Source organism: Falco biarmicus, chromosome 3, assembly GCF_023638135.1.
Source record: "Falco biarmicus isolate bFalBia1 chromosome 3, bFalBia1.pri, whole genome shotgun sequence".
Taxonomy (NCBI): domain Eukaryota; kingdom Metazoa; phylum Chordata; class Aves; order Falconiformes; family Falconidae; genus Falco; species Falco biarmicus.
The window spans coordinates 83,754,693-83,776,433 of record NC_079290.1 but is presented as its reverse complement, the minus strand read 5'-3'; the positions used below and the strand labels follow the sequence as shown (position 1 = coordinate 83,776,433).

At 37.8% G+C, this 21,741-nt stretch overlaps 1 protein-coding gene and 1 long non-coding RNA gene across 8 annotated transcripts in view; both read left to right on the top strand.

The window, feature by feature from the left end:
• The window catches only part of CTNND2 (catenin delta 2), a 681,093-nt gene extending 661,757 nt beyond the window's left edge, over positions 1–19,336 (top strand). For all 7 annotated transcript variants that reach the window (XM_056332605.1, XM_056332606.1, XM_056332603.1 and 4 more), the window contains 4 exons: positions 3,479–3,605; positions 7,749–7,880; positions 15,075–15,148; positions 18,139–19,336. In XM_056332605.1, coding sequence (XP_056188580.1) covers positions 3,479–3,605; positions 7,749–7,880; positions 15,075–15,148; positions 18,139–18,399 — 594 coding nt within the window. In that variant the 3' untranslated portion in view covers positions 18,400–19,336. The remainder of the gene's footprint in view (positions 1–3,478; positions 3,606–7,748; positions 7,881–15,074; positions 15,149–18,138) is intronic.
• Positions 7,889–9,948, top strand: LOC130146470 (uncharacterized). The gene is made up of 2 exons (XR_008820920.1): positions 7,889–9,058; positions 9,782–9,948. It is a non-coding gene; the product is annotated as an uncharacterized LOC130146470 (long non-coding RNA).
• Positions 19,337–21,741: the final 2,405 nt, after the last annotated feature.

The following is a 21,741-nucleotide window of genomic DNA, read 5'->3' as shown; positions in this document are numbered from 1 at the left end:
CATCCATTCTATTACCGAACTGCATTGAATTTCTTTCCAATTTGTCAGATCTTTTTGTCTTACTCTTCCTCTCCTAGGTCACGTTTGTGGCTGGTAAATTTGTTTCTGAAATGCAGTCTCACATACTTTGCTTTTGAGTTAGCTTTATTCTCTGCAGGACACTGCATATACTGTACCTTTAAGTACCAAAATCAATTTAATTAAATTTCATTACAGGCACTAGAGCTGAAACAAACTAATGAAAGCAGCCATCACGTCAGGTGGTATTTATCTCGGCATTAAATTGAAAATGCTCCCTTTAGGCTCTTAAAAATTAGTTTCAATATTTAACGCTAATAGCTTTTGGAATTGTTGATGGGGATAGTTTTAATAAATTTGTTACAAACTGTTTACCTTTCCAAGGAAAGAAGCTTCTTCCTTGTGGCAGAAGAGATCTAAAAATAGATGACTTAAAAGTTTTAGGGTTTTGAGATACTATGATGTCTGGGAGTTTCCCATAATGCTGTTAAAAACACCATGATGGTTGTTGTACAGCGATAGCAATGCACCTTGTTTAGTCAAAAGCAATACCAAGTCACCGCGATACTTCTGTTAGAGTTTGTTGTTTGCCTGACTTGTTTTATTGAGCTGATTGGGCTTGCAAACTTGAGCCTCATTTGAAGACCTCATTATAGGCACTCTTGGCAGAGAGAAAAATGAGGATTTGCAGGGAGGAGGAGGAGGAACATCTGCCGCACAGAGGAGTGCTATTGCCAGCATCCCAACTACAGCTGGATTTTGCTCCCTCACTGTTGAACCGCCTTGCAGTACTTTTTCTGAGGAAGCAACGTTGTCAAAGTACCTGTTGATATTCTGAAAAACAAAGTTGGTGCCACATGCTGTTCCTGTAGAGTCCATGGGACTGTGCAGATAACAGGTATTTATTTCCTCCGCTTCCCATCAGAACCAGGGTCCAGGTGTTAATGTAAACAATACAGATGGAACAGACAACAGGAAGAAAAGTTTGGGGAAAGATTCAGGTCACTTTGTTCTGACCCACTTGCCAGGGATTGAGGAAAGCAAGAGTGCAAAAGGAGAGTGCATCTGGCATGGATGTATCGAGATCCACAAAGCTGGAAGCATTTCTGCCTTGCACTATGTGAGCGTGGCTGATGTCTCCTTCTTTTGCAGACAGACAGTAATAGTCTGTTCCTTCTCCTGTTATCAGATCTAGAGTCTTGGTATCTTTCTCTTCATTGGTCTGTTTAGAAGAAAATAAATGATCAGGAAACTATAACAGAGTGAATTATAGAATCACCCTTCTGGTAAGAACTTCTGACCCCAGGGAAGAAGGAAGAAGGGAACCATTTTTCTTAGGAGGATAAAGGCTTGGGCTTCTCACATGTATGCTGCTTCATTTTTGTATGAAACCACCATGAAAGTTATTCTTAACAGAACATGTGAAAACAATGCTAATTATGTTATTTATAATCTTGATGCTTGGATAAGATTATTTTACTTAAGCTATTCATTATAATTAAAGCTATAAATTATTTGTTCTTCAAAATATGTATGCATTTTTATAGATAGACGTATTATATATATGTATATTTATTGAAATTTTCTAATAATTTCAAATTTGATTTAAGAATTTAGGGCCTTACAGATGTTTTTGTTTGCATTCTCATTGTTCCTTGCGCTAGGTTGGAGGACACAACTTGTGTAGAAGCTGCTTGTGGGAAATGAAAGATTGGATATAGAAAATTTTGCTTTAAGCAAGTAGTATTAAAGATTAACTGTTTCTTTTTTCAAGTTACCCTTAGTATTTTTTATTAATTAACTGGGTTTCTTCCTTATATTTTCTTATATGACTGTCATGAAATACGAGGTGCAGTTCAGTGCCCTAAACAGGAGTGACCTCTGTGGACAAACACTCACTATAGCCTCCAGGGAAGGGCATGACTGCTGTGAAAGCCATGGCCCAGGCTTCACTCTTCCTTTTTTTTTTTCCCTTTGACATTACAACTGAGATACACGCATGTTTATACAAACACGTTATGTAAGGAGTACAGGCATTCAGAGTCTGTACTTAGGTGTCACCTTTGTCTGTCTTGATTTACTTACAACATTTCCCTCTATATCAGGTATGAGTATCTTCTTTCCTCATGCTGTGCCACACTCTCACTGAGTTCTCTTTCCTAAAAGTTTAGTGGAAGGGGGATTTTCAAGCCATTTTCTCTTGCAGTTCCGAGACCCAGGTGCCCATGGTCTCTGTGGAGGGAACAGTCACAGAGATGCCTTGGGCAAAGGCAGAGGATGGGGCGGGGGAAGGTATTCAGGGTTGGATGTCTGGAGCAGCCTGAGGTAGGGGTGGGAATATTCTTTACTACTCCAATGGAGTATTATTTTTGTGTAAGCAAGAGGAAAATTCCAGCTGGTTTTTGGTAATATTTTATTGTCTTTATTTTTATTCAGCCTTTCATTTCAAAAATTTTGTTTAGCACATGTCAGGTGCTTGACTTGATTTCCACTGAGCTCAACAGAAATCTTATGCCTTCAGTGCAAGATTTGGAAAACTCAGTGTTACTGGTTTAGATTTAACATAAGCAGTGATAAAGACAGATAAAAGCTATCAATGCTTGAAGACATTTGAAGTACTGTCATTTAATAAGAGCACTAGCAAAAGCAAATTTATTCTGTCATGATACTTTCAAACTATTTTTAATATCCTTTTAGATATGTAAAGTACATTAATTTTTTTTTTATTGCATTATATTACGGTACAGGCACAAAACATGAATGATTTAAACTGATGGGTTTTATTGCTGAACCAACTGTTCCTAGTGTTTGTACTACTTAGTTTCTTTTTTTAAAAGTACATCACCATGGCCACATGTTTAAGTAGAAGGAATAGAATTATTTTCTATACATCTTGGAGAAAAATGCAACAAGGAAAATGCATTGATTCTTTTCCCTTACATGTGAACAAGTGGGCAGTTTATATAATTAGACGATAGATACCCAAATAGTAGCAATAACTTTGATAATCTTGGAGCTTCACCGTCTACTTAATCCAAAATTTCCTTGTAAGATAGAAATGACTTAAAGAAAAAAACTGATTTGCACCATGAAAACAGGCAGTCTTGTGATTTGGAATATTTTCATAGCCAGAATGCCATTGGCAGTGTAAAAACAGAGGCATGGGAAAAGATAGAACTGTTAAACAAATAGACTAAAAAGTCATTCAGTGTTTTCGTAACTTGAGTCTTTCTGGAATGTGTTACCATAAAGAACTTCTGCATTTTAATTTTTCTCCTGGTGTGTCACTGCACTCACCACATGGTACCCTGCACTGCTAAGAGTATTTGCCACCCAGTGGCAGGAAAAAGCTAGTAGCCTATTTGTGTATATGTAGTGAAAAGAGGAAAAAACTTGGTACTTAAAATGAGGAACTGTATGGCATTTTCACTGACTGCTGTCATAATGTCTGATGTTGCAGGATGGATGGTCACAGTATCACTTTGTAGCCTCATCTTCAACAATAGAAAGGGATCGGCAAAGACCATACTCTTCATCACGCACGCCCTCCATCTCTCCCGTGCGCATGTCTCCTAACAACCGCTCAGGTAAGACCAGGTTTTCAGGACTGAAGTAAAGACAGAGATAACCCATCAGTGTTATTTTCCTTCTTTAAACAATATCACTGACATCTGAACTTGTTGTTAACAATGGTGGAAGGGCAAAAAATACATTATTTACTCTTCTATGAATTATCTGTTCAAAAAAGGAATTATTTTTTTATTAAGACCTTGTGAAGTTTTACAGCAAAAAGAATATTCCATAACTCTTTGTTATGAATTCTCATGCAGTGTTTTCCTGATTGGAATTACCTGACTAGGTCTTAGGGCAGTGGCGTCCATTAATAGCACAAGGAAATTCTGTTACTCACTTTGCTAGTCTTGAAAACAGCTATGTTGTTTATGACTACTCTGCGCACTTAGCAGAAGCTGAAGGATCCACATCATTTTTTGTCAGCTTTTATTCCGATGCTATATGTGTGCATACACATGCATATGTAAGTTTCACAAAAGATTGACTACAGGTCTTCATGTAACATTGATGACATATTCACACCAGTTATCATTAATTCTGTATGGTCCCTACAATGAATTTATGTAAGTATCACAACTTATGCCACAGTGTTAATTAATTTTTCTGTTCAGAAATCTGGATATTTTCCCCCTCAGCTTATTCTAAGGTAGAACGTGCCTTGGTTAGATAAAACCATTCCCAGTGAAAGTCTTCTAAGATAAACAGAGTAAATCAGTCAGCCTTTCAATGTATTTTTTACTACTTGTTCAGTCAAACGTTGTCATTCCATAGGTACACCAAGAGTTTAGGATTGAAATTGCCAACTGATTATTGCAATCAGTGTTGTGCCACAGTTGTATTTTTTTTAATAAATTGTTTTGTTAATTATATAGATGATGAATCTTAGTCCTGCAGAACAACCACTGAGGACATTTTAAAATGTAGCCAGAACTGCAGTGAGAGCTGCTATTCAGTTTTCAAATGTGTCACTGCACAAGTCCATGAAGGGCTCTTCTACCTTTCTTTTTTTTGTTCCCCAAATGCTCATTTTGACTGTAAGTGCAAGGCACTTGAAATGTCTGGCCCTGAGATCTTAGTTCTGTCTCTTGCCAGAACTATCTCCTCACCTCTGTTACTCTGTTGTTTAAAGAAGATACTTAAAGAAATGTTGGATTAAATCTTACTGTCATAACGAGTTAGCACTAGACTGAAAAAGGACAAATAACAGTTGCTGTTTCTGAAGGAAGAGAAGCCCATATAATTACAGACTAGTCAGCTCAACCTCATTCCAGAAAATTGTTGGAACAAATAAACACAATCTGAGGACCTCAAAGATAGTAGGAAGACAAGATACTGCGTAAGTCTAGGAGTGTCTATTTCTGCATAGTCGTATAAATTACTGTCTGTCTGGTAGTATCCATATCAAATCTAAATGTTGGTTTGATATGATTTTTTCTTACAAAATCCACCTGAATTCCTGCTACAACATAGTTAAAGTGCTCTGTGGAAAGAACAGTCAGTAAATAAAATCTGCTGTAATCAGTAAGACTTTCACAGAAGATTATTATATGCAAGATAGGGCAAACTAGCAAACAGTACAGGAGATGTCGTGTAGTACATACAAAACTGACTGCAAAGCATTCACAAAGAAGGGGTATTGCTTATTGCCAAAATGGAAGAATGCTTTGCTTGGAGGTTTGCCTTCAACCCGGTACTCTTCAGTGGTTTTATTAATGACCCAGTTGAATATACAAAGGATGCCTATTACTTTGCGGGCGACATAAAGCTCAGAGAAACTCATGTACTTTGAAGGGCATTATTGGAAGTCAGAGCGATCCTGAGAAATTTGAGATACTGTCCAAAGGGAAAAAAAGATCCAATCCTTTACAAATAAATTATAATGAGAATATCTAGCTAGACAATAGTTCTTTAGAAATGATTTAGGGATTTATTTTTTTTTGTCAGTTGCACACATGAATCGGGAGATGGAGAAATCAGGATATGAGGACACACTGAAAGGGCTGTAATTGTTGAAGTCAAATAAGAGAGACACAAGATGGGGGCAGTGGGAGGAAGTATGCACCCAGTATTGAAGCACCTAACAGCCAGCTGTAAAGAGGAGTGGCATGAAGTTTCTCTACTTTCGTAGCAGACAAATGGAAATAATGAGCAGCAAGGAGTCAGGCTAGACATCAGGGAACATTTTCTAACAGTAGGGAAACAAAGCACTGGAACAGACTGCTAGAAGCAGTTACGTGATCTGTGTCATTAGAGATCTTTAGTTTTAGATGAAAATCTGTCACAAATTATTTTGGTATACGAGATCCTACCTTGAGGTGAAGAGTTGAAGTAAATGAACTTCAGTGTCCCATCCATCCCTAGGACTTGGTGATAAGATGGTTAAACTAGCGTAGAAAGCTCTGCCGCCTTTTCAGTGTCCTTTAAGGATAAGAGCAGAAAATCTTGATGGCAATTTCCAGCCTAACGTCAACCAATGATTTTATGTCTGCCTCCAGTAAAAACTCTGAAAGAAGATGCTTCTGGATTTTAACACTTATTGGAGAGCAGTTGTTCTCACATGGGAAGAGAGAGAATTCCCACAGGGAACAGAGAGATAGTTTTGTCTTTATCAGTCAATTCTGTTCAAAACACCAGAGTGCTTAAAAGCATTACCAGAGTATGTGAAACAACATGCATCCTTGTGTTAGCAACTTTTTCAGGGTTTGTATTCTGTTTTCTTCCCTATTATACTCAATTTGCCATTAGCTGATTTGGTAATTTAATGTCATGTTTCCTTATATCTGCTGGATTATCAGCTTTAGAATTACGTCACTATTGACAAGCAATTTAAAAGCAATCACCAATTCTAATGGCTTCAAAAGAAAAACCATCCGTCCCACATTTTCTCTGTAAATTCAGAGACCAGGGCTGGCAGAACCAATCTAAGCAGAATTCAACATCACTTGTGATTCCTTACTCATTAGTTAAGTACAAGGACTTCTCTACTTCTTAACTAAAAAAATGTAACATAGTTTAGAGATGTTGAAATATATAACTTATGATAAAGCTTCATAAGTGAGCTTGTGTTACAATTTTTAAAATCTTTTTTCTTCTTTTTAAGCAAGGACGTTGCTGCTTTTGAGGCTCTTTTGACATATCAGATATTGAGGTGGAGGCAGGGGAGGGTGTGGAAGTAAGCACCAGCACTTTAGTTATTTTTGTACCACTGTGTCTTCACAAGGTTGTGCGGTGTTCTGCCACTCACCTTGTGCTCCTTCCCCTACCCTCCACAACAGGAAAAATGCATCGTATCTACCAACACCTAAATATATTGAAGCCAGTTTATGTGAAAGCCATTATTTTTACCTCTGTTTTTCTCCTTTTCCTAAGCATCACAAGCTCTAAGTCTTCATGATCAGTGCCAGTGATCACCTTCACATTCTCCAGTGCGTGAGAATCAAGTGCAAACGGAGTTCTCCTCCTAGTCACCTCGCACTTTCTTCCTTTTAGCCATATCACAAGTATAGGTGATGAAGGTTTTACTTTTAATGATACCTTAAAGTAGCAGCTGTTGTTTTAATGGCAGTTGTTCATTTAAAGACAGAGAAATTATTTGAGTTACCTTTAAGTGTTAGGCATTCTTTGCTATGTTTTCTGTGAAAAAGACCTTTCTTTTCTTTCCATCTCCAGTAGAATCATTTAATTGAATTGTTTATTTTCAACAGGGGAAGTAAGAAACCATTTCATAGGGGGTTTTCCACACATTGAAAGTTAATGATCTTTACAACAGAAATAAATGAACCCTTTTGAGAAAAAAAATGGAAGTGCCTATACCAGAAAGTTTTGACAAGTTAAAGAAATTGAAATGCCAAAGGGGAAAAAGATTTATTATTATTGTACCTTTTCATAGTGATCATCTTAGATGTTGGGTGGGAGTGAAAAAAGTAAAGCGTTCAGAGAGAAAATTCTGTTTAGAGTTGATTGTCCCATGAATACATTTGTCCTGTACTTGAAAAAAAAAGCACCTTTTCTTTCCCTCCCTAATGTGGTAGTTTCATCAAACAGCTTAATGTTAGTATGCTTACAAATGTAAACTTTACTAAAATGTCTACTCTAGAGTTAAGCACTACATTCAGTCATATGTGGCGAGAAAAAATAAATCCATTTTTGTGATCTAGCAAGTGCCCCAGCCTCACCTCGGGAAATGATCAGCCTAAAAGAAAGAAAAACAGACTATGAATCAACTGGAACAAATGCCACTTACCATGGAAATAAGGGAGAACATACTTCTAGGAAAGACACCATGACAGGTGAGATTATGCGTGCATAGCATATGTAAAAATCAGCTGTGATAGACCGCTGATTTTATAAGCTTGCCTGGGTTTACTTTATTATAGGAAAGAGTCGACCTGCTTTGGTTGATGCCAAAGTCTTAGCCAAATTGAGAAATACAGCTGAAGAAATACTTAATGAATACAATGCTATGTGAAAATGATTTGTGAAGGCCATGTTTCTTCACAGAAGAAAGGCTCTAAAACCAATTGGACATTTATTTTTAATTTTACATTTGTGTTCATTTCAGAGCAAAGCTGATAGATCACTTGGAAATAACTAGTGGTGTTTCTGCAAGCATATCAATGGTTGAGCATGTGCAGTGATCTCTAACATCTGTTTTTTGCAGGGAATGGCTTTCCAGGACTGGTTAGCTTATTTTGCACATCAGCCATTCCTAGAACATTTTTTACCTGGTTGTGAAGTCTATCCATGTTGCTTTCTCAGCTGAGCTGATTTAAATGCAACAGTTTTCACTGTGTATGTTATAGCATCTATTGCAGGCTTTACTGAAGGCCCCTGGTGAGCTCATTAACCTGTTAGCATTTCAGTAATTACAAAATGTTGAGTGCTTTGCCCAGTACTGCACCTCTTCATTAATTGTGTTGCAAAATACATGTTGGCCTCCATCACCATTGCACAGGCTTATATAAACCTTATTGAACTTTTTGTTGCATTTATATAGTGCTGAGCACCATGGTGTCCTCTTCTCCAAATGCTGCCTCAGGGCAAGCAAAAAATCACAAGTGAGCAGTCACTCTGCACTTTCTGAATGCCTGTTACCTTCTCGCAGGCCCTCTGTAGATGTCTTGCTCAGAGGATGCCAGAATGGGTTGTCTTTGTGGCCCTCAGCTCACTGGGGACACCAGGAACATGCTGACTCAGCATCAGGGCATCCATACTAGCTTTCAAGACTGTATTCAGGATATGGTGATTCTCATGCAGCACCTACTGTGTTATACACTATTGTGTAATCAAAACCTAAAGGCCAGACTTTGAATTTGTGTGGAAATGGAATATTGAACATTAATTAGTCTGAAAGTGAAAATCTGAAGAAGAGGAATAAAGTCAAGAACGTTTGGAAACCACAGAAATGAGGAGTGTCCTGAATGTCATCTGCAGTGTACTACGTGAGATTGCAGCAGATTCAGTTAAGGTACTGCATTTTATCTATCTGTAATATTTTGAATGTTTCATAGTCACTGCCCAAGGTGTTTCTCTGAAACACTTCAGTAGTCCTTACTTGTGTAATTGTGAGGGACAGGACTGCATTGTTTTCAGCACTTTGTCAAGGATCCATGAAGAGGGAATCTCGGGAGTAAAAGCAGTGGGCTGGAAAAGCAGAAACATTAGTATTTTGTTCTAGTTGTGTCTGCAAATTTAGGCTACCAGATTATATCAGAAGTTTCACCCCAAAAAAAGTGTTTCCATGTGGAAAATCTATGTCTCCTTGCAGATAGTCTTGTCTCTCTCCACATGTTAAAAAATTGGGGGTTTCATTTCCACAACCATTTTCATTTTGTCTTTTACTGTAGTGTTTTTCTTCTGCTATTCCTATTTCCCTTTCAATATAATGTTTGGGGGGTGAGATTTTTACTTCCCCAGGAACCTTTGCTCCACTTTGATTATTGCATCATGTTTTCCTTTAATATCTGCTTGTATTTTGTCTGTTCTTACTGATCTTTTGGGTGGGCTTTTAGCAAGGAAACTTGAAACTCGCAGCATTGTGGTCAGCTATTGATTGTTTTTCCACCTACTGAGCTCAGTGAAAACAATCAAAATGAAAACCAAGTTGAAAATTGTAATAATATTTTACAATGTTACACAACCATTGTACAAATGAATGTGGAATTAATAAATCACTTTCTCTTTCTTACAGATCACCAAATCTCTGCTCATTTGGTCTAAGCTCAAAATAAGCACTATTTTCAGAGCAAAAGAAAGTGACTGAAGGAGTCTTGCTTGTCAACATTCAACATGAAATTTTTGTAACATATTTGTTCTCATTAAATAATAAACATTCCATTAAAGAACAATATAAAATCAGTATTTGTGATTTTAATTGTGAGAAGTTTGGGCTTTATCTGGATGGTCTAATACAAGTTTGTGTAGCAAGTTCATGGCAATGCCTGTATTTCATTTTCTGCATCAGACAGTGCATTGCAGCTAATACATCCACAGAGCCTACAGGACTCAGATAAATGTTTTTTCAGGTTCCACCTGGCGTATACATATTTTGAGCTGCTCTTGTATTTTGTGCCAAGCTGATGTATTACACAAAGCTTTCTCTGATTTACGGATTTACACAGAATGTAGAGCCACAGCTGTAGTCCTAATTTATCCATGACTGTCTCCGTGCTCTTCTCCAAAACTCTTCTCAGCTTATAGTTCCAAAATTTTATGACCTCTTGGCTGGGACTGAAATGAAGGTTTTGTGATGGATTTTCCAAGTAGAAGTGTTGGCTTCTTGCTGTTGTGGGGAGTTGTCAGGCAACCTCTGGGAAAAATAGAGAAACTATGAAGTAAACAGCATGATAACTGATATTGATTTTGCAAGGACAGCTAAAAAATAGAGGAACAATATCAAAGTTCTCATTGCCCTCTTCACAGGTTTATGATGCTTTTTATATTTACTGTCCATCTTCTTTGTAGAAAATAATAACCAATAATAAAATTTTACCACCTAAAGTATATATTTAAGATTAAATTTTGTTATATTTGTTTAAAAAAACCCAGGACCTATAAGTGCATGTGATAACATTATTTATGCCATGGTGTTTTCCTTCAGAACAGGAAAGTTAAGGTTACTGTATACTATCGTGGAACTCCTGCTCTGAAGTGGTTTTTTGCTTTGTTAGTTCCCTCACTGAACTAACATGCACATCACAGTCTGCAGCCTGTATCTTCACTTCCACCAGCAGAAACACCTTCTGATTAATTTATTTTCTTTTGGTTGTAAAGAGTCAATCATCTATACTTTTTTTACTTAAACTTACTTGCAAGTCTCTGCGCATTCAGAACACAAACAGCCACCATCATCTGTTACAATAGCTGCAGATGCTCACGCTACTTGAATTGTTATTACTTTAAGAAACCATAACAGGCTGTAATCTCTTCTCATGCCCTTACCTCATCTTTCACCATGCGGAAGGTGGCAGTGATAGGGACAGGTAATGATCTCTGCTAGCTGAGATTTGTGAGGCACAGAAGCATTTGCCTTTACTGTCTTGAAGTAAAATGTAGGAAATGGAGTCCTGCTGCTCATAGCAAGAACAGGCAGGTTATGCAATACTGGTTGAGGATGACTACCTGTCCGGCTGAGCTTTCCTTTCTTACTATCAGTCTGTGTTTCTGGGGGCAAAAGGGTAGCACCTTGTTATTTCAAAGTGTCTGTAAATGTGTTCAGAATAAGTACTTACAAGAAGTGAAGCTGAATATTAAACCATGAATCAAGCGACTGGGATATATGGGAACAGCTTTGGTGGGTGATACCTTTGTCACATAAACCACTGAGTGACATAATTTTCAAAGCTGTTGTCAGCTTTGCAGAAAACTGCTATGAGAAACTATGATTTTTGTATTTTTTTTTAAACCAGTATCACCTTGAAAACCAAACAGGGGAGAAAGGAAGGTATTTTTTCTGTAATGTTCTTTATGCAATGCAACCACAAAGCACTGCAGGTTGATCATAGTGTTCATTTTGGAACCTTCACAATCTTGCCTAGTAAAAAGTACCTCTTCAGTACTAATGTACTAGTGTTTAGATACAGCATAAAATACACACAACACAACCACACCTATCACTCCTCAAATCATTTCATCTGCAGCTACATTTCTTACATTTCTGTAAGGAAGTGTAGCTCCTGGAAAATCTCCCATCTCTTACTTCTTCTACCCCTTTCCCTCATCTTGCCATGTTTTAAAAAAGAAAATTGTTTAATTAACCTCTCTCTCTCTGTTCGATAATTTTACCATGATTGTACGTGTACAATATGAGGAGGAAGAATCAGATACAAACCACACAATATCTGTCTGTTCATCTAGCTCATTCTCTCCCTTCTTTCATTTATATTTACCCTCTGCTTTTGGACAGCAAGAGTCAACTGCTCACTGAAGCACGGCAGAGCGGGAATGGAGTTCCCAGGGATGCTGCCTGTGTGCTCAGAAGCAGATACTGGAGCAGGGCTGCAGGCTAGCAGCTACATCGCTTGACTTACGTTTCCTTCAGTGACAGAATTACCTCGGCCTCCCAGCAACTAAGCCAAGAATTCTTGTTCTTGAACTCCTGGCATTCATTTCCAAGCATTTGATGTGTCATCATTTTTATTACATTAAGAAAAGAATAGTACCTTTTTTTTTTTTTTTCATTTTAAACTTGTGAATTTGTATCCATCTCACTGCAGTGAAATCAGCAATGCAGACCTTGCAGCTGTTTTCATAAGCTGGTATTATCCATTTTCTATCACAGAATATGTGATCTGGGAGACTGCAAGTCTTCAATCTGCCATGTGACAATTCTGAGAACATCAGGGCAAATGCCACATTAGTGCATTGGACAGCCACGCACCAGCTCTGGACTATTTCTGGTTTTAGAATAGTCGTGGCTATTAGTAGCACATATATACTGCACCTTTTTATATACCTGTAAAAAGATGGAAAGGCCTTGACCCTTCCTGAAGTCTCTCCAGTCGCCTGAAGGAACAACATACAAATTAGCACGTGCCCAGTTTGCTGTTTTTCATCAGATTCTTCATAAAACTCTCAGATGTCGCACCTTATACCAGTCTTCTATTCTTGATGTCAGGTAACCATGAACATTATTGTCCTGTCTGGACTGAATATGTTCAGTCATATCTGACTAATAGCTTGCATGCATGAAACTTCAACCCTGCTTATCTTGCCGTTTATGTACATGAAAACAAAATGGTTACAAGAAGTTCTTCCTCTGTTTATGAGAGTCCAACACATTGAATGTCAGTTTCATTTTTTTCAAGAAGTAGCACTTCACAAAACGGGTGGCTGAAACACTAACTCTGGGTATCTTTAGATCTTGCGAAGAGGAAGTTGTATAACCCAACTTCTTCTAGCACTTTGTGGGACAAGCAAAAACTCAGAAAAGCAGCATAAAAAAGATGGTGTCAAGGAAAGATCTGGCAGTTGTACTACTGAGAGTCATGCCATCATAAGATGCACCATAAATAGCAATGCTGATGCGGACTCCTCTAATACCAAAGGCTGTTATCAGGAGGGAGATTTGCAAACACTGTAACAGAGGATGCAGCTGGAATACAAAAAATGCTGAAATAACAGTTGTCTCAGACGTCACTCAAGTTAGGTGGCAAAACGCAGCCTGAACAGAGAACTTCGGCAGATCAACCGTTTAGCACCACCATCTATGACCAAAGAGGAACTAACTATTCAAGCAGTCATCATTTCCATCTGTTACCACCTATTAGCACACAGGTGGAATTAAGAATACCTACCACTGGAGAAGACCAACCAGCATCTGTTACTGGATTTTATGTTCTTCCCACCTTCAAGAAAAGGATCCTGCTGTACTCCTTGGAGGCCTCCAGAGCTCTTCCCCATTTCCTACACAGGATTATGCACTGCATAATGTAACTGCATCCAGCTTTTCAAAAAAAACAAGAGTTTTTTTCACCCTTATGCGCTAATGGTTATGAAGTGAAAAGTCTTCCAGCGGTTAGGGCTCATCACCCCACTATAAAGGTCCTGTCTTTATCCTGTTTCAAGAACCCACTGGAGATCTGTAAATCAGCAACAAGGAGCAGTGCACCAAACTGACAAAAACTATACCCTAACCATGGAACCCATGACAGATATGAATCAGAAGTGGCATATTACAGTCAACTTCGACTGAAGACGATACCATTCCTTTCTCCAGAGAGGGTGTGCTGGCAGGGGGAAAGACAGAGGCAGTTGTACATGCTGGGGTCCATGCTAGCAGGTTGCCAAAGGAAGAAAAAGTGGTTACTTCTAAAGTAACTGTGGTTCTTCTTAGTGAGGTGACTAACATGGATCCCATGTTGGGTTTCAGCTGTGATGGTCAGTCCTCACCCTCAAAGGTTCTGAGTTGTGAAGGTATTTAAAAGCAACTCTTGGTGCCTCCAGGTTTTATACCATTACACAGAGACCTGAGAGAAGTCACATTAGCAACATGTTTCAATTCCACTGCTGTCTGTGATTAACAGCTACTCTAATTTTATTTTCAGGCACATGCTTTTATAATGAGAGTCCTCATGACAGCATCAATTCATTGGTTATAACGCCTGGAAAGTTAATAATGCATACCCAGTAAGAACAGTGTGCAGCAGCCACACAAAATACTACCCTCATATTCTCTGAAATATGAGTCTTTTGAGTTCTACCAACAAACTAAGCTTAGCTAGATAGTCAGATCAAAGTGATCAGTGAAGTCAGCTTTGTAGGGAGAATCCTAGCTTTTTATGTGGTTTTCTGGGGGAGGGTGGGAAATAAATTTTTGCGAAACTGTGTGATGTTATCCTTGTCTTTGGAATTACTTCTGGTTTTGAACTCATAGCTCAGTTTTGTCCATGCATATTAGTAGCAGGACATCCAAGAGGAATGTAACAGCAGTTCATGGATTTGAGACCATCTTGGCCAGACCTCTTCGGTATAACTACATATTAATTTTCTGCATAACTCATTTTTCAGTTGCATTTAATCACTTTTCCCATGAATAATTCACGATATAGCAAAAGCACTGTAGTATAAATAAGCCACATATACAACTGAAGTGAAAAGACTGAAATGTTTCTTAATCTCAACTGTTACCTGTTTAGTGTATGTGTGACATAAATCACATATATAACCTGAAATACATTACTGAATGCTAGCTGTATATGAAATTACTTTGTTGATTTATACGTGAAGTGCACAAGATCGGTATAAACATGACACAGTGTCTGTTACAATTAGTAAGTGTATACCATGTACATGCATGTACAGCAAAGCAAAGATTGTGACTGTTTAGCGGGAGGAAGAGAAAACAGAAGTCTGCAGATGCTTTTAAGGATTTTTCTGTGTGGGAAAGAGATGTTGTATAATATATTTAATGACTTAATTCACTTTGAGGCCAAAGAGGTGTGTTTGGTAAATCTGCTTTTTCCTTCCTTTTTATCTCTCTCCAGCTCAGAACACTGGAATCTCAACTTTGTACAGGAATTCGTATGGTGCACCTGCTGAAGAAATCAAACATAACCAGGTAAGTACAGAGGCTAAAATGTTGCTGTTTCAGGTGGCAAAAGACCACTGTAACATCTTATATGGAAATAAAGCAAAGTACCGATTGATAAATCTACATCAGAGGAACTGAGTCACCCGCTTGCACAAATGCTAGTACTGGCTTCAAACAAGCTATAATCTTTATGCTAATGGATAATTTCAGCCCAAGTTTCAAAAATGTCCAACAGGTTATGACAGCATATGAGCAATAATTATCCAAGGTTTTTAAGCCGCTAACTCACACTGAAATCAAGAGGGGCTTGAGACCTAATGCCTTTGAAATTCTAGATACGTGTGGCACAGGCTACAAAAGCCAAGCTAATGTTCAATTCTGCTGGCTCTGGTATCTCATGATATCCCATGTCAGTGAATTTGGTGCAGGGCAGGCACATCTCATTACTTGAGTATAGCCATCATAAAATTCAGCGCTACTGCTGATACCACATGGCTCACGTGCTAAAGCATCCTAGCAAAAACTCAAGATTGGAACAGGCCTGGAGAAAGAACCTCCTGTATCTCTTGCAGGGATGTGCACTCCGTACTTACGTGTAGCTAAAGCTCTCTGATTTGCCATTTAGCATGACTGCAACAAGACTTTTTGTTTGGTTTTTAAAGTATGCACTGGGGCATGGGCAAGACAAAAGCTAGCATTTCACTGGCAAGGCCACTTCCCATGCATGTACATCCAAGCCATTCAGTCTGGAGCTTTGGGATTTGTAAAATGTCCTGTTTCTGAAAGCCAGAAGCAGTAAGTGCACCTGGATAAGGTGAGCATTACAAAAATGGAACTGGCAGCTTGTGTGCCAAGCTAATGCACTCAGAAAAAGGGCGGTTGCATTACTGACGTGTATGGCATTCATATGGCTGGTACTGCCAAGGTATTTCCTCGGCTCCCAGGAAACGGACGTTTTTCTGCAGCCATAGACTTTTGTTTCATCATTATGTGTAATGCTACTTTATCCTTAATTACCACAACTCCTTAATATTTAAACTTCCCTATGTAATACGCCAAAGTGGCAGCTTTTTTCAACTAGAGAAATGAGGCCAAAAACATTTAAAGAGAGCTTTGAGAAGTACCACTAGTATCAGACAGGTAAATGAATGTTTAATAAAATTGATAAAAAATATTTTTTCTCTGAAAATTTTCACTAGATTACCTGGAATTTCAATCTTAAGAGACTGATATTTCAGTTTTAATCCACAGACTTAAGGTGAAAAGAGTTTCTGATATTCTGTGCCAACATTTCTCTTTATTGTTTTTTTAAGTATCCAGTATTTCCTGTGGTGCACCATATTCTTTCTTTGTGTGAGCCAGTTCAGTGCATGAAGGTGTTTCTGCTTTTATTGCATTTAGAGAGATTAAGCTTTTTTTAATTAATACAGTATTTAAAGAAGATAAGGGTATGAGGTGGTGTAAGAGCAGGTGCACTCTAACTGCAGTCATGAATCAACTAATTTGATTTTGTGGCTGAGAGTTTGAGCAAAAAGAAAACAAATGGGGAGGGGAGCAAAACAAAACCAATTTTCCACCTTTTCCCACTTGCTTTCTCAATTAAATGCCAGGTTTGTGATTGACATATCAGAAAGACTCGTTTTAGCTAAAAAGAACCCAGAAATGGTACTTCATTCTCGTATTTTCTACTAAAAAAATTACCATCTCCACCTTTTGGGCATATGAATAGGTCATTTCATATAAAATTTTTCTCCTGTGTCCAAAATTAAACACTTGTGTTTGAATATGTGGAAGGAAATGAGGGGCTGAATGTCCTGTACACGTTGGTAGCAGCACTAGGAATAAAAACTAGAGTAGTTATGCTCCCTTGTGCAGTTCTAATATTGGGCACAGTCTTGCAACATCATTTGTGGGATTTTTAAAGGCAGTAGGTAGGCATAGACAGCCTTTTTCACTCTATGCATAGAGTCTTAGTACGGACATGCTTTGAAAGAATACCAGAGTTTGGGCCATAGCAGTGCAACTGTCCTCTTCTTAAAGGAGCCGTACTAGCTCTGGTAGAGTCAGCAGGATCTGCAAAGTTTTCTGACACTGGTGTCTGACCATCAGGATTCCCAGTGATGACCATTTGACCACTGAAAGGCTGTATCATTTTGCAGTCACAAAGTCTGCCCAAACTTACTGAGGTGGCATGAAGTGAAAGGCAGTGTTCCACTAAGATACTTAGCACTTGTTTATAAATTTCAGATTTTAATTAAGTCCCAACTATAAAAACAGAGACTCGCTTGGGCTGCCTGAAAAAAGACTTTGTGGCAACATTAAACTCGGGGACCACCGAGATTTTTTTTCTGTATATCATAAGTATTTCAGCTTCAAGGCAGCTTGCTGGAATGTAGCCACAACACAAGATTGCCAGCATGAAGTGTCGAGGAGGTGGTTAAGAAGATGATTCTGCTTAACAGTACCAGAAGGACACATTTCAGGGCACTTAGCTTGAAAATTTTTCATGTCAGGGCCTTGAAGACTATAAATGATTCTTAAGGATGTGGTGTCACCCTAAATCTCACTTGTGTCAAAGGCAGCTGCAAAATATTTAGTGTCCTTGGAGTGTGTATCGCTTCCGTTCAAATTCTTCAAGGCCGAGTTTTGGCCACCAATGTTTGCATTATATATCTGCAAAATAGTCAGAAAGTTATACACAGATTATAGTTAATGAAAGGAACTGTAAACTACACTGCTTGACCTACTTTTGAAGTAAACCAGCATCTTTAGCAGCAGTAATATTAAATAATAAATATATTTAATAATAATATTGAATAAATAAATTTAAAGAAATGGAATGACAAGGCAAAGCTGCAGAATTAATTCACCACCGAGCAATATCTTGAGCATATGTTAAGGTAATGCACAACATTATATTTCCAGCAACATAAATACAAGTCAGATTTACTCCTTCTTCCATCCTCTTGCCCACAACGAACGGTATCTAACAAGCTGTGGTTATTACTGTCTTTCAGGTTTCAACACAGCCAGTTCCACAGGAGCCCAGCAGAAAAGATTATGAACCATATCAGCCATTTCAGAATTCAACAAGAAACTATGATGAGTCCTTCTTTGAGGACCAAGTGCATCATCGTCCACCTGCAAGTGAATACAACATGCACCTGGGACTAAAGTCAACTGGCAACTACGTCGACTTCTATTCAGCTGCTCGTCCCTATAGTGAACTTAACTATGAAACAAGCCACTATCCAGCCTCTCCCGACTCCTGGGTTTGAGACTTGGGCAGATACAAAAGCTCCAGGAACTGTGCATGTGCATGCATACCACAAGACATTTTTTTTCCTGCAAATTTAGTTTGTTAAAGCCTGTTCCATAGGAAGGCCCAGATAACCAGTGTGGAAAAAATTAAAGAGATTTTTTTTTAGAAGGCTGAAAGATATGAAAGCTAAACCTGGGAGTAATTAGAAAGAAATATATATATATATACATATATATATTTTACAGTGTGGGGCAACTTTACTGTTGGCCTGTAGAGTCTAAAGTTCAGTGCTGTATATTGAATGTGGCTGAAGGAAGGAGGGAGAATATGAGTGGATGTGGGTTAAGAGTTAAGCACAAGTAACTGAGCAACGTACATACTTTATGGGGAACAGCGTCTCACAGTTTGTTTAATATCCTCATTCATTGTGAATCTAGGCTTCAAGTTGCATTTGGGGTTTCCTCTGTACAGCAAGATGTTTCTTGCCTTTTGTTAATGCATTGTTGTAAAGTATTTGATGTACATTACAGATAAAAAAAAAAAAGTGCATTGTGTATATTACACCAATGCCACAGTGTTTCTTCATCTATGGTTCTAAATATTGCTTCAATTTCAAATTTTGAAAGATGTATGAATTTCCAGTTTTTTGTTTTCTTTTCCCCGGTGCGTTTTAACAAAAAAAAAAACCCAAAAAAATACCACAAAAAGGAATATTTAGCAGTATTGTTTGTTCTGATATGTGAATTTGTTTGTGGCAACTAAAAAAAAAAAAGGCATTCAGCAGTTTCTGACAATTAACATTCATCATTCCACACTCCTTGTCAACAAAGTGCTTTTTCACTGCCTAAAATTTTAGATGTAGATATTTGAAATAGATTTTTTTCATTTATACCAGTTTTCTTTATGATGATACAGTGTTAAAAGAAAATAAATTACAATTGATCTGTCATCCATATTTGCTAAGAATGTCTATTTCCAAGAACCTACCATACAAATACACATTCTTACTTGTGTGTGTCCATGTATGCATAGTATTCTGTGTGCGTGTGTTTGAGTGTGTGTGTTTGTGTGGCGTAAGACTTCTTTTCATCCAATGTTTTCTTTGTTAAGGCTTCAATTTTTGTTTCATTTTAAGTTTTTTTTTCAACAGTGGAAACTCCAGTATGTGCTTTCTCTTACTCACTTTTTTAACCATTGATAGCAATTCAAAATTGTTAGGCCACATACTCACAAAGGAAGGGGTTATTGGATTTTTCATTGACTCCTTCACCCTTAGGTGCCATTTCCTTGAAAATAGCATCTCTTGATCTTCTCTTGAGGAAATTCCATTACTCTCCAGCCACCAACCAGCAGCTGCTCAAGGAAGGCAGAGTCTGATCTTGCCATCTCCCTGAGGGAATGGAAAACAAAGACCCAACAGACTTAAGTCTGGAGTCTCCAAACTCTTCAGGCTACAGAAGGGTCCAACTCCTGAACCATTAGGACAATCATTTATTTTAACCCATACCAAAAAGAAAACCCAGGACACATTCCTCAAATATGAATGATACTGACCATTTCTGTGCATTTAAAGTAAAACCTAAAAAAAAAAAAAAATGTAAGGGACAGATAATTTATTTTTAATTAAAAAAAAAAAAAGAAAAGAAAAGGACGTTAGGCTAGGAGGCCAGAAGAGCTGGCATATTCATCTTAGCTCTTGGGATTCTGGAAGTCAAAAAAAGAATCTGCTATTTCTTCATTTCTTTGATTCAGGCAACAGTTCAGCATATGGTTTTCACAGCATAAGACCCACCACAAATGGAGTAGTTGTAAATTGCTTAAATTACAATTAAGGAATTTGGTTTAGGTTGCAAACATTTCTGTGATTAGTCATTGTAATAGTCTTGACATCACCTGGCACACTTTTGGCTGTTCGCAGAGGGAGAAGTCTCTCGCAAGTCATCACCTGCTCTATAGGACACAGCCCAAGTAGTTCATGCAGGCAGGTATTGTGATGTAGAATTGGTTTATTGGTAATCTAGGACTATAGTCTAATCTTTTTGGCAGCTTTTCCCAGTGTACGATATGTAACCTTATCTGCTCTTTGTAGTAAACGGGGAAAAAAATCGCATGCAAAAAAATTTTTAAAAAATTTAAGAAAGGGTGGGTGGGAGGGGCACAGTGGGCCAGATGTATAGTGAGGTAGATAAAAATATTATTCATAGTTTTGGACACAGGTTGTTTATATTTTATTTATTACATTGATTTTAATAAGATAAGTGACATTTGCAGTGCTCTTTTGAACAAAGCACATTTTCAGTATAAAAACTTTTTTTTAATGAAGAATGTCACTCTCAACTTGAAGTTCTTCCTGACTGCCTGATAACCACCAGGCTGGTGCAGTTCTCCAAGCGCAGGATTGCCAACAGGCCGAGGGGATCCGTCATTGTGTTTGAAGTTCTTAGGACAGGAGGTTATTGTAATTTGGATTTATTTCCATTCTTCAAACTACTGAAATGCCCACGTTGCCCCCTTTCAGCTCCTCTTAGGAATTACTTGGAGTCAAATGTTGACCATTGCGCAACTGAGAGATTCTGGATCGATGAAGTGGCATAAAATACCTTTTGTCTATACTTTGTGTTTTGTTTCCGTTCTTCTGTAGTGGCAAGTGCTCCGACTGATAACGTTCACTTTTGCTGTACTGAGTTTTGGGAAGGTGTTGAATTACCTGGCTTCTTTTCCAGGCTTGGGAATCCAACACTGCTGCCATACTGAGCAAGATATACATGATGCATTCTTTTTAATATTGAGGAAAGTATCGTTACCTATTGCTGTTCCCTCCATTCTTGTACTAGATCACACACAGAAATAGAGAAGAAACAAAACTGTTCGAAAAAATGTATAAAATGCAATTGATGTACTGTAAAATGTCGGATTTTTTTTAACAAGCTTCGTATTAGAATCTTGTTCAGCTGTGTAGAGCTATATAAATTTCACTGTTTTATTAAATGCTGTTTATGGTCTGGAAGGAATGGTTAACCTATCTCAAGATTAACAAATTTGCACTAACATGAGCAATATTGATTTGAAAAAAAAATAATATTAATTCAATATTTAAAAGATAAACTATGATTTTAAAGGTGTATTAACACTGAAAGTACATTTTGACAAATAACATATTTAAGCCCAAAATATAAATGGTTATGTCAGATAACACAAAAGAACTATAACAATATAGATTGAGAAAAAAATGTGTTTCACTGTACATGTTGCCGACATGTACAAAGACAAACTCATATTGACATATTTTCTATTAATAAATCCTACTGTATTGTGGAGAATCGCTGGTCATAGTGCAATATGTTTAAACTCAGAAGCT